At 38.7% G+C, this 13,846-nt stretch overlaps 1 protein-coding gene across 1 annotated transcript; it reads right to left on the reverse strand.

Annotated features, from left to right (window-relative positions):
- Positions 1-307: 307 nt before the first annotated feature.
- Positions 308-868, reverse strand: LOC121135866 (methyl-CpG-binding domain protein 3-like 2B). The gene has a single exon (XM_040735240.1). It carries the CDS (start codon positions 866-868, stop codon positions 308-310), a length of 561 nt encoding a protein of 186 aa, XP_040591174.1.
- Positions 869-13,846: the final 12,978 nt, after the last annotated feature.

The raw sequence follows: 13,846 nt of genomic DNA on the forward strand, positions 1-13,846 counted from the left end.
TCAAGGTGACCTTGGCCTCCAGGAGTTCCAGGACAGACTCCAAAACAGCCAGAGAATCCTTATCTTGAAAAGCAAAAGAGACATAAAAGTAAACAAAGTTTCTTCATGGAGAACTTGTAGAGTCCAGCACACTCATGTTTTCCTGTTCGTGGTTGTTTAGACTTGTTTTCACTTAGTTTCAGAATAAGCATGTACACTCCATTCTGCCATGTTCTCTGCCTGCCTGGCAAGCATGTCTGCCTCCAAGGCCTGTGCCAGTCTTTTCCTGGCTCTGTTAACCTTCTGTGCTTGTCGTCGAACGTCTGTACTAGTTACCTCTTGCACTGCACAAAGATGGCAACAACGTTAGGGCGACTGGCATTGTAGCCCCTTGACTGAAGGAAGAGGAGGGTGGAACAGAGGGAAAGAGTGGGGAGGTGTGCAGATTATTAACGCCGCTTTGACCTTTGGCTTCAGCCTGCGATCCCAATTCAGTTCCTCTTACAGTGTTTGTAAGATCCAATGGGCATACAAGCTCCCGTTTACTGTCTTCAACTAGATGTCCCAGCAGTCTCTTGAATGCACAGACCTGCCGGGGTTTCTCCAGATACTCTTCAGACTTATTCCGAGGTAAGGTGATATTCTCAGGATGGGAATTTATTCTAGTCACAGGCCTTGGGAAGATGCAACTGGTCATCCTCACAGGAGTCACAGGAGTTGCCCGAAGTCGGCGTTTGGCCTTGACCTTCTTCTCTGTAATCCGGGCCCTCTTGTTTAGTAATTCCTGGGGTATCATACTTCTTTGAGCCTTCCCTTTGAAAACAAACTTAATGTAAACAACACACAGGATGTAATCTACTACTAGCCATGCTGAATTTTCTCTGTTCATGGTTCTTCTACCATCCCTTTTCTCTGAAGAAACTGATCTCGAATCAGTGATTCAACTAAAGTCATCTGTGAATGCTTCTAAAATCAAAAACCTCTAGAGTAGGGCCCAGAATTTGAATTTTGGCTAGATCCCCAATGTTGCTTCAAGAAAGGATCCAGTTAGCAGGCTTCTGAGACATCTAGCTCAAATGGCTATCAAGGATATGAATCCAGAGGTCTCTATTAAACCAGATACACACAGATTCCCTCCTTCTCCCATTAAGAATGGTACTCTAAACTTGTCTTTCTTATAGTCACTGCATACTTATGTTCCAAACCTACCCCCAGTGACATGCAGTCATTACTAGTACAGAAATACACCATCTAAATTCACACAAGAACACTCATGCTAGGACAAAAATCATCCATGAATGCATTTCACAGTATAATGCCTTGACATGGGCTGATGAATTACATTTTAAATTTCTTGCAAAAAATTTTAACAAGTACTTTGCAGCTTTCCATGGGACATGAGTTTGTGTCAAGTACAACTGTGCATTAAATTAAGGAGAGTTAAATGTAAAGAAAAAGGACAAGGAAGAACAATAAACCATTAGTATGAATCAAGTACTCACTATCAAAGGCTGGTTTGTTAATGAGTTTCCTGAAGATCCTTGCATGGTTGCAGAGCTTGTCCTAAATGCTTCACTACAGAGATGCAGACAAGTCCTGGGTTGCTAGAAATGGCAGTGTCTTTGTCTTCTAATGTTCCTTTTGTATAGGAAGAGAGATGCATAACCAAATTACCAGACAATCCAACCTATAGATAAACCAAACAATGGCAAAATTGCTAGGGAATAAATCAGTTGGTGGATAATCCAACCACAAATAAACTGGGTAGTAGATTATACGGTTGTGCATAAAGTGATCAATTAACAATCTGTGGGAGTTCCTGTTTCATATCCATGGAATTTGATCCTTAAGTGTTTATTTAAGAGCAAAAATTGACCCTGTTTATATACATGAGGTGACAATAGTGTTTCATTATATTGAAACTCAAAGATTACATTACAAAAACCTTATAAATGTCAGGTGTTGGTGGTACATGCCTTTAATCCCAGCACTCCATATGCTGAGGCAGGGAGATCTTTGTGAATTTGAGGCCAGCTTTATCTACAAGTGCTGCTTCCAGGACAGCCTCCAAAGCCACAGAGAAACCTTGCCTTGGGGAAAAATTCCTTATAAACTGGAGGTGGCACATGACTTAGATCCCAGCACTTGAGAGGTATAGGCAACTTGAGCTCTATGAGTTGGTGTGCAGCCTGTATACAAACCCATTTCCATGAGAAATGAGACTATTTCAAAGAGAAATCTTGTGTCGAAAACATAACAATAAAAGGCTGTTTATAAGGAACAATTGTATGTTCTGATCTGTGTATGAAGACACCATTAACTAGCATACACATTATCTCACCAACCATTTCAAAGCAGCATTTTAAATATATCCACTTTTCTCAATAGTTGAATATTTGCAAATACTTTCTATAAAAATTGAAATAGACGTTCCTATATGTATAAGTGTTCACAGTTTTTTTTTCGTTTTTCATACAGTGTTTCTCTGTATTGGTTTGTATGATATACTTGAACTCACTCTGCCTCCTGAGTGCTGGGATTGAGGTGTGCAGCACCAATGCCAGCTTTACACATTTTTTGGCAGGTTCTCACTATGGAAATCAAGCTGGTCTGGAACTGAAAGAGATGTTTCCGTCTCAGCCGTCCCTGTACTGGGATTAAATGTGTGCTTGGCCACACCAAGCCCAACAACTTTAGTATGGGATTATTACTCATTAGAGATTATTTACTCATTCATCAGGGTTGGGCCAGGAGGTACAATTCTTTATTCCCATTAATGGGTAGGCAAAATCGGGCAGATTTCTTAATTGAGGATAGCTTAATCTACAGAGTAAATACTTTGACTTCCAAAGTTAAAATTGAAACCCTTCCTCAATAAAAAATGTAAAATTAAAAATTAAAATGTTGAGCCAGGCATTGGTGGTGCATGCCTTTAATGCCAGCAGTAGGGAGGCAGAGGCAGGCAAATTTCTGTGAGTTGGAAGACCAGCATGGTCTACACAAGCTAGTTCCAGGACAGCCTCCAAAGCCAAGAGAACCCCTGCCTCGAAAATGCCCCCTCCAAAAAGCAGTAAAATACTTTATCAATAAATATCCAACACATAAACTATGTGTTTTACAGAAATAACACCAATAGATGTTTTAATACAATACATAGGTATTGAAACAGAAATTGTTCTATTGTAAATAGAAATTTCATGTTATTTCTGATAATTCATGCTAATATCACATCCCTTCTGAGGCCATTGGTTTATTTTCCTTTACTCCAATTTAGAATTATATACATATTTTCTTTTAGCCCTGGTTGTCCTAGAACTCACTCAGTAGATCAGGCTGACCTCAACATAATGATACAACTGCTTCTGTCTCCTGAGTGCTGGAATTAACGGTGTGCACCACTACAGTCTGGCTAAAATTAATATCTGTATTCTTTTTTCAACATAAATTTGTTATAATTAACCCGTAGATCTATGTTCTTTCGCTAACAATTAAGGCACTAATCCTTTATATACCCCTAACAGAAATATTTTTAAAATCAACATCTAGTGCTACATCTTAGAAAATTTTCATTCTAACTTTTATCCCACTTGTTTTTTTTGGTTTTTATTTTTTGTTTCTTTGTTTTGACTATGATACCCAGATAATGTAGGTAAATTGGAAACATCAATCGTAGGTGTTGGGAAGATCATTCAAAAAGGCTCGTGGGATTACAAGTTAGGCCATCTAACCTAAGAATGTGTCAGTAATATTTATAAAAGCTATATAGACAATATAAATCAAATGTATGCATGGTTACCTCATTACCCAGGAGGGCATGACAGGGGGGTTGCAAACTCTAGTTTCCCCTCGGCTACATAATGAAATCCTGTCTCAAAGCAACAATAAAACAACAACTACTATATTCCACTGTACACAACCAAACATCCTCATCAACAGTGTACACATTCTATTGTACTTTGGTCTTGGAAACTAGAATCATACTACATGTGAACTAGAATTTAAATAAAAACACTCAACAACAAGAAAATGGATTGAAAAATTTAGTGTGTGCAACAGACACAGATCCATACAGCGTAGTTTACATAAGCAATAGGAAACATTTCACATGCAGTGAGAACAGTCGTTCCAATGATCAGGGGTTCATGTTTCCTTTTCTAGTCTTTCACACTGGAGTGTCTTCCTTCACTCTTGAGTTTGTCTTTTCTCTACTTCTGCCTCATTTACACTAATGATAACCCATAAACAAAACCTTCACCTGGGAGACCTTAGAGGGGAATCACACCTCTCGTTAGGGGCCATGGGATAGGAGTACTGTATTCTGAGTTAAATACTACTAAGAACTAAATGACTGCTTTCGATAATGTTAAGAATTAACAGTCCTTCAACCATTCCTGTAGCAGAGTTGCCTTGATAGAAGGACTATCACCAACAGCAGGCAGTCTGCCTACTCAGAGGCTTTGAAGAATCCTAAAACACCACATTAGTGTTCTCTAGAGTCACAAATTTTATAGAATTAATACATATGAATATATATATATACATATATATATGAATACACTGCAAAGACTTACAGGTTATGGTTCCACAATGGCTACCTGTGAATGGAAGTTCAAGAACCCTGTAGTTATTCACTCAATCCCACAAGGCGGTTTTTCTTAGCTGGTCTTCTGTATATGCTGGAATCACTGGCTCCAATACCAGCCAAGGAATGCATATGCTGACAAGCAGAGGGCAAGCAGGCAAAGAATGAATGTATTTTCTTTCACTGTCCTTTTATAGGCTTGCAACAAAAGGTGTGGCCCAGATCTGAGTTAAAGGGATGTGTTTTTTCACCTCAAAATCTGGATCAAAAGACAGTTTCTTGTTGGGTGGAGGCACACACCTTTAATCCAGGAAGAGGCCGGCAGATTTCTGTAAATTCAAGGGCATCCTACTCTACAGAGTGAGTTCCAGCACAGCAAGGGCTGTTAAACAGAAAAACCCTATCTCCAAAAACAAAATCAAACAAACAAACAGTCAGTGTCGTTCAGTCTCAAAATCTGGATCTCATGTGTGCCCTCCATTTCTGAATAGTAATTCATTCCAGAGACAGTCAAGTTCACAACCAAGAATAACCATCACAAGTATCTTGAGTTCTGCTGTTACAAGCCTGACTGAACTTCAAGTGACCCTTTGGCTTATTTCAGTTAGGTCAGAGGGGCAGAAGTTCTGTGATAGATATTTTTCTTTAGTTCTCTGATATTCACAATGATTAATGTCACACTTCACTGCTATCATTTCCCATTAATATTAGTAGATAAGAAAATAAAAATATTTATGTCTTAATTATAATTATTCAGAGTTGTAATTAATTTGAAAGTAATATTATTTTTATATCATTTTTTATTTTAATTTTAAATAGCTTGTTTTACATGTCAATCCCAGTTCTCTCTCCCTCCTCTCCTCCCGCACTCCCCTTCCCACCCAGCCTCCCACCCTATTGCCAATTCCTTCCACATAGCTGATATCTAGAGTCTGTCATTTCACTCCGGGTAGGGTCTAGGCATTCCCCAAAGAGTCCAGGCTGAGAGAGCATCCCTCTTTGTGCTATGGGCACACGATGACTGTTTGTATTCCAGGGATAGACACTGATCCACTGCTCAAGGCCCCATAGGTTGCCCAGGCCTTCTCACTGACACTCACATTGAACTGATTCAATTGTAGTGTTTTGTTTTCCTGGGGGTGAATGTCATGCTTGCTGCACATTTTTTGCTTTTTTTCTCTTTTTGTTATTTTTTTATTTTTGGGGTTGGGGGAGTTTTAAGGCAGGGTTTCTCTATGGATTTGGAGGGTGTCCTGGAACTAGCTCTTGTAGACCAGGCTAGTCTGGAATTTACAGAGATCCACCTGCCTCTGCTTCCCGAATGCTGGGATTATTGGTGTGTTTCACCACAGCCAGACTTCTGTGTAGGAGGAAGTTTGTATGCCGCCATTAAACATGTGAATTCTTAGAGGCGCATACAGATGAGGTAATAAAAGGGCGGTTTACCACACCTCTAACCACACCCACTTTAGGCAGGACTAAAGACATATACGGCTGGACGTAAAGACCTCCTTAATTATTCCACTTTTATCAAACGTAACTGCTTTATACAATGTCAACAGCTAACATTATGATGCAGGATGTTAAGAATTTTCTTGTTTTTTGTATGGATGGGATTTTAGAAAGGGTTGAGGACCTACCTGAAAGGTACTTCCTACCCACGATGGTGATTATTAACTTTATAATCAATATAATTTTGTTAATGAAATGGCTCAAAAATAGGACTAAACTTATACAGGTCATACAGTCATCACAGGATAGTTTTGAAATCTTAATACAAATGATTCAGGAAATGCAAAATTCATTGATGCGCCATTGGAGGAATGGGTCCTACACACAGCGAACCTGGAATGTAAAAGTCAGGATACAGGAGCTTGGGTAGGTGAAGCTATTTCTACAGGCTTGAGGAGGCACCAGGATGCCAAATACCCTACCTGTGATGATATAGAGGCCTGGGTAGGGAAGGCAATCTCCAAGAATTTTAATAGGCATATAGATGCAACATGCTTTAACTGTGGTAGAATAGGACATCTTAGTAAGAACTGTTTACAACGCATTCCTAGAAATAATGCTTATAACAGGAATGCATCAAACAGAAGGCCTAAGCCTCCTGGTCTATGCAGGAGGTGTGGGAAGGTACGCCATTGGAATGATGAATGGTTTTCCACAATAGACAGACAAGGTAGATCTTTAAAGCCAGGAAACGGGGTTCCGGGGATCAATGGAACCCCAAAAAGGAAGATTATCCATTCATTCCCAGTGACAGTGGAAGACAGCCTCTCCCAGGACAATTAGAAGATCCACTGCCCATTGTATATAATATGGCACTGGATAATACATTAGCTCCAGAGGATGAAGCAATTACATCAGGTGGAGATACAAAACATATATTTTGGCAAACTTCTATACAATACCATAGACCCAAGCTATCAGTTAAGGTAAATAATAGGGTGATTTGTGGATTACTGGACACCGGAAGTGATGTCACTATCATTAATCAGCAGTCCTGGCCCCCCAACTGGGTTTTAAAAGAGGTTAAGGTTCAATTCTTAGGAATGGGAACCCTATCTGAAGTTAAACAGAGTGTCAGATGGATTGAGTTTATTGGGCCAGAAGGACAGAGAGGAAGGTTAAAGCCGTATGTTGCAGATATTGCTTTAAACCTCTGGGGTCGTGAACTACTCCAGCAATGGAATATGCAGATTACCATTCCTCCTGAATCAGCTAGGAATTATAGACAAGCTCTTAGTGGTAGAAAGAATAAAGTAAGACAGTAAAGAAAACAGATGCCAAATGTACAGGCTGTACAGAAGCAAGATGCTAGTGCCAAATCTACAGAGCAACCAAAAGCTCTACCATTAAAATGGCTGACAGGTGAACCCGTCTGGGTGAGTAAATGGCCTATGACATCTGAGAAGTTAGAGGCTTTGGGGAAGTTAGTTCAGGAACAGCTAGATGCTAGACATATTGAGGAATCAACTAGTGCATGGAATTTACCTGTTTTTGTTGTCAGAAAGAAGTCTGGTAAGTGGAGAATGGTTACTGATCTTAGAGCCATCAACAAGGTAATTCAGCCTATGGGGTCTCTACAACCTGGGATGCCGTTACCTTCTCTAATTCCTAAGGATTGGCCAATTATAGTTATAGACTTAAAAGATTGTTTCTTCACCATACCGTTACAAGAAAACGACAGAGAAAAGTTTGCCTTCACAGTACCTACCTATAATAATTCCCATCCGGTACAGAGATTCCAGTGGAAGGTACTACCTCAAGGTATGTTAAACAGTCCAACTTTGTGTCAATATTTTGTGAATAAACCTCTAGAAATAGTTCGTAAAAAATTTCCACATTCGTTAATATATCATTATATGGATGCCATATTACTATCTGATTCAAATAAGGATACTTTGGAAAAGATGTTTGAAACAGTAAAGGAAATTTTGCCTCACTGGGGATTACAAATTGCCCCAGAAAAAATACAAAGAGGAGATTCTATTAACTATTTAGGTTATAAAATAGATGCTCAGAAAATTAGACCACAGAAAGTACAGATCAGAAGAGATCGTTACCGGACTCTTAATGATCTTCAAAAACTATTAGGAGAAATTTCTCAATTATAGACAATTATCGGTGTAGAAGGGCATGATTTAAAACTCCTGAAAATGGCTTTAAAAGGAGATAAAGACCTAAGCAGCCCACGAGTACTATCAGCTGAGGCGGAAAAAGAATTAGAATCGGTAGAAAAGAGAATATTAGAAGCACATGTGGACCGTGTGGATCCAAATCTGGACTGTATTCTGGTTATTTTACCATCTAGAGAATACCCCTCAGGAATATTAATGCAGAGGGAAGACATCATTCTAGAATGGGTATTTCTGGCACATAAACAGAATAAAAATTGAAAACATAAATAGAAAAGATCTCCGATTTGATATTAAAAGGTAAATTAAGGCATCGTCAACTGACTGGGAAAGACCCAGCTGAAATTATTGTGCCTTTAACGAATGAGGAAATTTCCTCCTTATGGAAGGATAATGAGTATTGGCAAATAACTTGCAGTGACTTTTTGGGAAGTATTAGTAATAACTATCCCAAAACAGAGAGAATCAAATTCATAAAGAAAACAATTTGGATTCTTCCATGTATCGTGAGGCAAACACCTATTTCTGGAGTTCTTACATTCTACACGGATGCAAACAAATCAAGTAAGGCAGGGTATAAATCAGGAAATATAAGTAAAGTAGTTCAAAGCCCTTACAATTCCATACAAAAGGCAGAGTTATATGCCATTCTCATGGTACTTAAAGACTTTACAGAGCCTCTCAATATAGTCACGGATTCTCAGTATGCAGAAAGATTTGTCTTGCACATTGAGACTGCAGAATTTGTTCCTGATAATACAGAATTAACCTCATTGTTTTTACAATTGCAGGATATCATCAGAAACAGGACTCATCCTATATATATAAAACACACATCAGATCCCATACAGGTCTGCCAGGTCCTCTGGCACAAGGCAATGGTGAAATTGACCGTTTATTAGTAGGTAATGTGTTGGAAGCTTCAGAATTTCATAAGGAACACCATGTTAACAGCAAAGGTTTAAAGAAGGATTTTTCTATCACCTGGCAACAAGCCAAAGAAATAGTAAGAAATTGTCCCAGTTGCTCATTGTAAAATCAACCTCCATTACCAGCAGGTTGTAATACTAATGACATTCACAGAAATGAACTTTTGCAAATGGATGTATTTCATTTCGCAGAATTTGTCAGTTTGAAATATGTACACCATACTATAGACATGTTCTCAGGCTTCCAATGGTCTACTGCCCTCAGCTCTGAAAATGCTGACTCTGTTATTACACACCTCTTAGAGGTGATGGCTGTTATGGGTATACCTAAAACAATAAAAACTGACAATGCTCCAGCATATGTCTCCAGTAAATTGGAACAATTCTTCAAATATTATAATATAAAACATGTAACTGGTATACCTTACAATCCCACAGGACAAGCAATAATCGAAAGATCTAACCGAACCTTAAAAGAGATGCTTCATAAACAGCCAGGGAAAACAAACACACCTAAACATAGGTTACACAATGCTTTACTAATGTTGAATTTTCTTAATGCTGATGAAAAAGGACAAACTGCACCAGAAAGACACTGGACTACAGAGAAGACTTCTGAACTGAACCAACCAGTGTATTTTAAGGATGTTATGACCTCAGTGTGGAAACCAGGATATGTGTTACGTTGGGGAAGGGGTTATGCTTTAGTTTCCACAGGAGAAGAAAAGGTTTGGGTTCCATCAAAATTAATAAAAATTCCATCAGAACAGAAAACACCTCAGGAGGAGGAAGAGAACAGCCCATCTACAAATTCATATTCCACCATGGGTAAAGTGACCTCTTCAAAGGAAACAGAAGTGTTTTGTTTTTTGTCTTCACAGGTAAACTCAGCAAAGAATACTGGACATATGGATTCCTGTAGAAGAATGAATAGCTACCCTGAGGACCATCAAACAAACAGTAACTCACTGTGTGGTATCAAAGTCTAAATCTCTCTATATTGTTTTTTCATAGTACCCTTTTATCTTTATTTCTTCACATACTTCAGTCCCCAATCATTTAACTGAAGCTGGCTTTGGAGTTGGATTGGCTCTCCTACTCTAAACTCAAGCATATTATTTAAATACAATTCAGAATTTCTGTATTATATCAAAGAGCCATTGATATAAGACAGAAGAAATAAAATGAGGGACTGTTATCTGTGGATTTCTTTTTCTGTAAAGTCTAATTTCCTTCAGGTTTACCATCTTCCCTATTGTCACCTTTTCAGGTATGCATACATGTGAAAGTTAAAATATTTCTTTGTTAACATTAATGTTTGAGTTTTCCAGAGAACAAGGGATTTCCTGACAGCAATCTTCAACTGCTTCAGAAGGAGAATGAGGATCCACTTCCTTGACTTCACCTGATTCGACTGGAGGCTTCTGAACTGCCCCATATCATTGACTCCACCTGACAAGCACCATCCTGAAACTGGCTTGAAACTACATCACTCTACACAACTCCGGACCAAGAAACTGAAACGGCACATCTTCTACAATCTGGCCCGAGCTTCAGACGAGAGCTTCAATCAACACTAGAACCCCAGTCAGGAACTTCAATCAAGCATCTCCTGCCATACAGAGACTGTCTGATCTACTGAGATTTTGTTACACTAACATTTTTCTTCTCACAGGTCCCCATGAGATTATCATTGTCCCATCTCAGCAGGAAGTAGTTTTGAGTATTCCATGCCCCCTCTCCCTACTATCAATATTATAAGATAGTTTACACCTGTTAGTGTTAGTTTTCAATTATTTTAGAGTTGGGATTGGAAGGAGGTGTTCATATTTGGGTGTTTCTTTCAGATAAGTTTAGGTTTAGATAGAATAGATGTTTGATACATTTTGTTCATGGACACAAGTTAGTTGTCCTTTTTAGACTAAAAGGGGAATTGTAGGAGGAAGTTTGTATGCCGCCATTAAACATGTGACTTATTAGAGGCGCATACAAATGAGATAATAAAAGGGCGGTTTACCACACCTCTAACCACACCCACTTTAGGCAGGACTAAAGACGTATACGGCTGGACGTAAAGACGTATACGTACATAGGCGGAACTACGTCACTAGCCATGCCCACTTTTGGGCGTTACGGGGGAAGGTATAAAAGACAGCACACAGGAAGTCTCGGTCTCTTTTCCCGGAGTCAGGCTTCCGGTTCGAGCGGAAAACTGCTTGTCTCATCTGGGTTACTTGTTTGGTATCTTGTGAGTAATTTCTACAATAAATACTTAGTTTTACTTCCAGTAAGTGTCGCTTATCGTTACAGTGTCCGTTGAAGCTTACAGAATGGTTGTCAGGAGTGGGATTGAATTTCCGCACAAAACAACAAAAGCTTCAAAGGAATTTTAGAAACAGAAGAACAGAGAGAAGCACAGATTTTGGTAGCAGCATTTTTCTCAGGTGTGCTCTGTTTTGCTAGCGACAAGCTGAGATTCACACGGCTCGACATAAAAAGAAAAAAAAACCAGCAAGGTTGTTTTAAGAGACTCTGCTAACAATTAAAAAGTTGTACATACAGCTGGAAGTGGCAGCTTTTGCTGGAGGTCAGCATGGACTGAGGCGCTAAGCTGGAGTCATGCTTATGCCCGCCATCTTGACAAAAAAAACCCGGCAGTTTAAAACAGCCGCTGTTTTACAGATAAGACACGTGGCCAGAAAAACATAAAGATTTACAGTTAAGTCAGACTTGGATGAACAAAACTTCTAAAGGTTTACAGTGTGTTTAAAAATATATGTGAGATTAAGAGAGAAAATAAAACAGCAAAGTGGTATATAAATACAAAAGCTGGCATTGTGGTGGCGCACGCCGATAGGATTTACACCAGAGGCAGAGGCAGGCAGATTTCCAAAGAGAAACCCTGTCTCAGAGAAAAATAAATAAAAGTAAAATAAATAAAGTAATAATAGATAAATAAGCCACGTAAAGATGGAAAATACACAGAGAGTCTGGATACTGTACGGTATTGTGTTTTTCAGTTTTTTCATTGCTAAGGAAGGAACAACTGCTAAAGTACACTTGATTATAAATGCTGCTGAATTAATTCAACTTATATCTTTTGAAAATGCCTTGACTTCAAAATTTAAGTATAAGGATATGTTACTCGGAAAAGGAGTTTTAGTTTATGTTTCCACAGAAAATGAAAAGCTGAGGATTCCTTCCAGGCTTCTGTGGTTTGACAAACCAAGACCCCCGGAAGCAGTGGACCAGTTGTTCCAATAACTGAAACAGCTAAGATGATACAGCTTAACAGACCACGAAAATAAGGACTTATACAGGTTTCTGAGATTTGTCATGATCCCCATGGTATAAACAGCGCCCCCTTCCAGCAGGAAGCAGTTTGGAATGAGCGTCGTCCAATTCCCATCTTGTTTATAAATCTTTGTTTTCATTTAAAAGGGATTGTTTATAATTGGTTAATGATCACAACCAATCTCCTTTTAATGGTAAAAAGGAGAATTATGGTATGGGTATTGTTTTTCATTTATTTACAAAAATTCAAGGTCAATTTTGTGATGTGTATGCTTCTTCTCTTGATTAAGTATTGTGCTTATACAGGTCTTTTGAAACATAATACATGATTGCATGCAGACTATAGATAGTTACTTATAATAGAATTTATAGTTTGGTAAGTTAGGTTTTCTAGATATACAGAAATATATTTGAGATAGATAGTCTTCAAACCTTTCAAAGGCCTTCAGAAAATGGCATTTAAAATGGTTTAGGGTTTTTATTGACAATGAGAAATGTCTCCTCCTGGCAGCACCAATTACGTCTGAGATGGGCATCGAAGAAACTTGTTAAGAAGTTTGCTTTCAACATGGCAAGATTAGCCATTTGGGCAAGAAACTGCTCTTGCCTGTACTGCTTGACTGTTGTATAAACTGAACATGCAGGACCCACAGAAAAGTGACTGCTGAACTCAGTCTTACAGGGTTCCTGCTTCATGGAAGAGTCTAAGAGACTTTCTACAGGACAAAGAAAAGTGAATAACACTGCCAATGCAGATGGACAGTTTGAAATTTCATGCTTGGCTGAGAAATCTTCTGGATACATTGTGGCCTATGGGCTGAAGATGGATGCCCCAACATTACAGTGGGACTTCGGGTGACTATCCAGGCAGTAAGATGTCTCTGTCAATTCTAGTGTTTATATATTATCCTTCTGTGGTCTTTGATGGAGTTGAAGACAGATAGTTATAATTATAGTTTTCCTTAGTTATGATAAAAGGTAAGCTACATCTAGAACTTTGGACTCACAAGGATGGGATGGATGATATTTTCTTTAAATCTTGCTAAAATATTGTAACTATGTTCTTATTTGATAACTGTTCTGTTATACACAATTTGACTGTGTTAAAGTTAAGACTTTTCTTTTTGTTTAAACAGAAAAGAGGAGATGTTGGGGAAAGTCCTGTGAATTTGTCAATAAAGTACTGTTGAGCCAATAGGAAACATAGAAAGGAGGGACTAGGAGTCCAGGAGGACTCTGGGAAGGAGAAACACAGAGAGTCAAGATGTAACCGCCATAGGGATAAGAAGCCCAGAAATTTCTCAGGTAAGAGACATACTTAGATTAACAATTATGGGGTAATTACTTAAGTCAGAGCTAGCCAGTAAGAAACAAGCAAGGCCAACAGCTTCATAATTAATATAGACTCCTGTGTGTTTATT

Source organism: Mesocricetus auratus, unplaced genomic scaffold, assembly GCF_017639785.1.
Source record: "Mesocricetus auratus isolate SY011 unplaced genomic scaffold, BCM_Maur_2.0 Super-Scaffold_100044, whole genome shotgun sequence".
Classification (NCBI taxonomy): domain Eukaryota; kingdom Metazoa; phylum Chordata; class Mammalia; order Rodentia; family Cricetidae; genus Mesocricetus; species Mesocricetus auratus.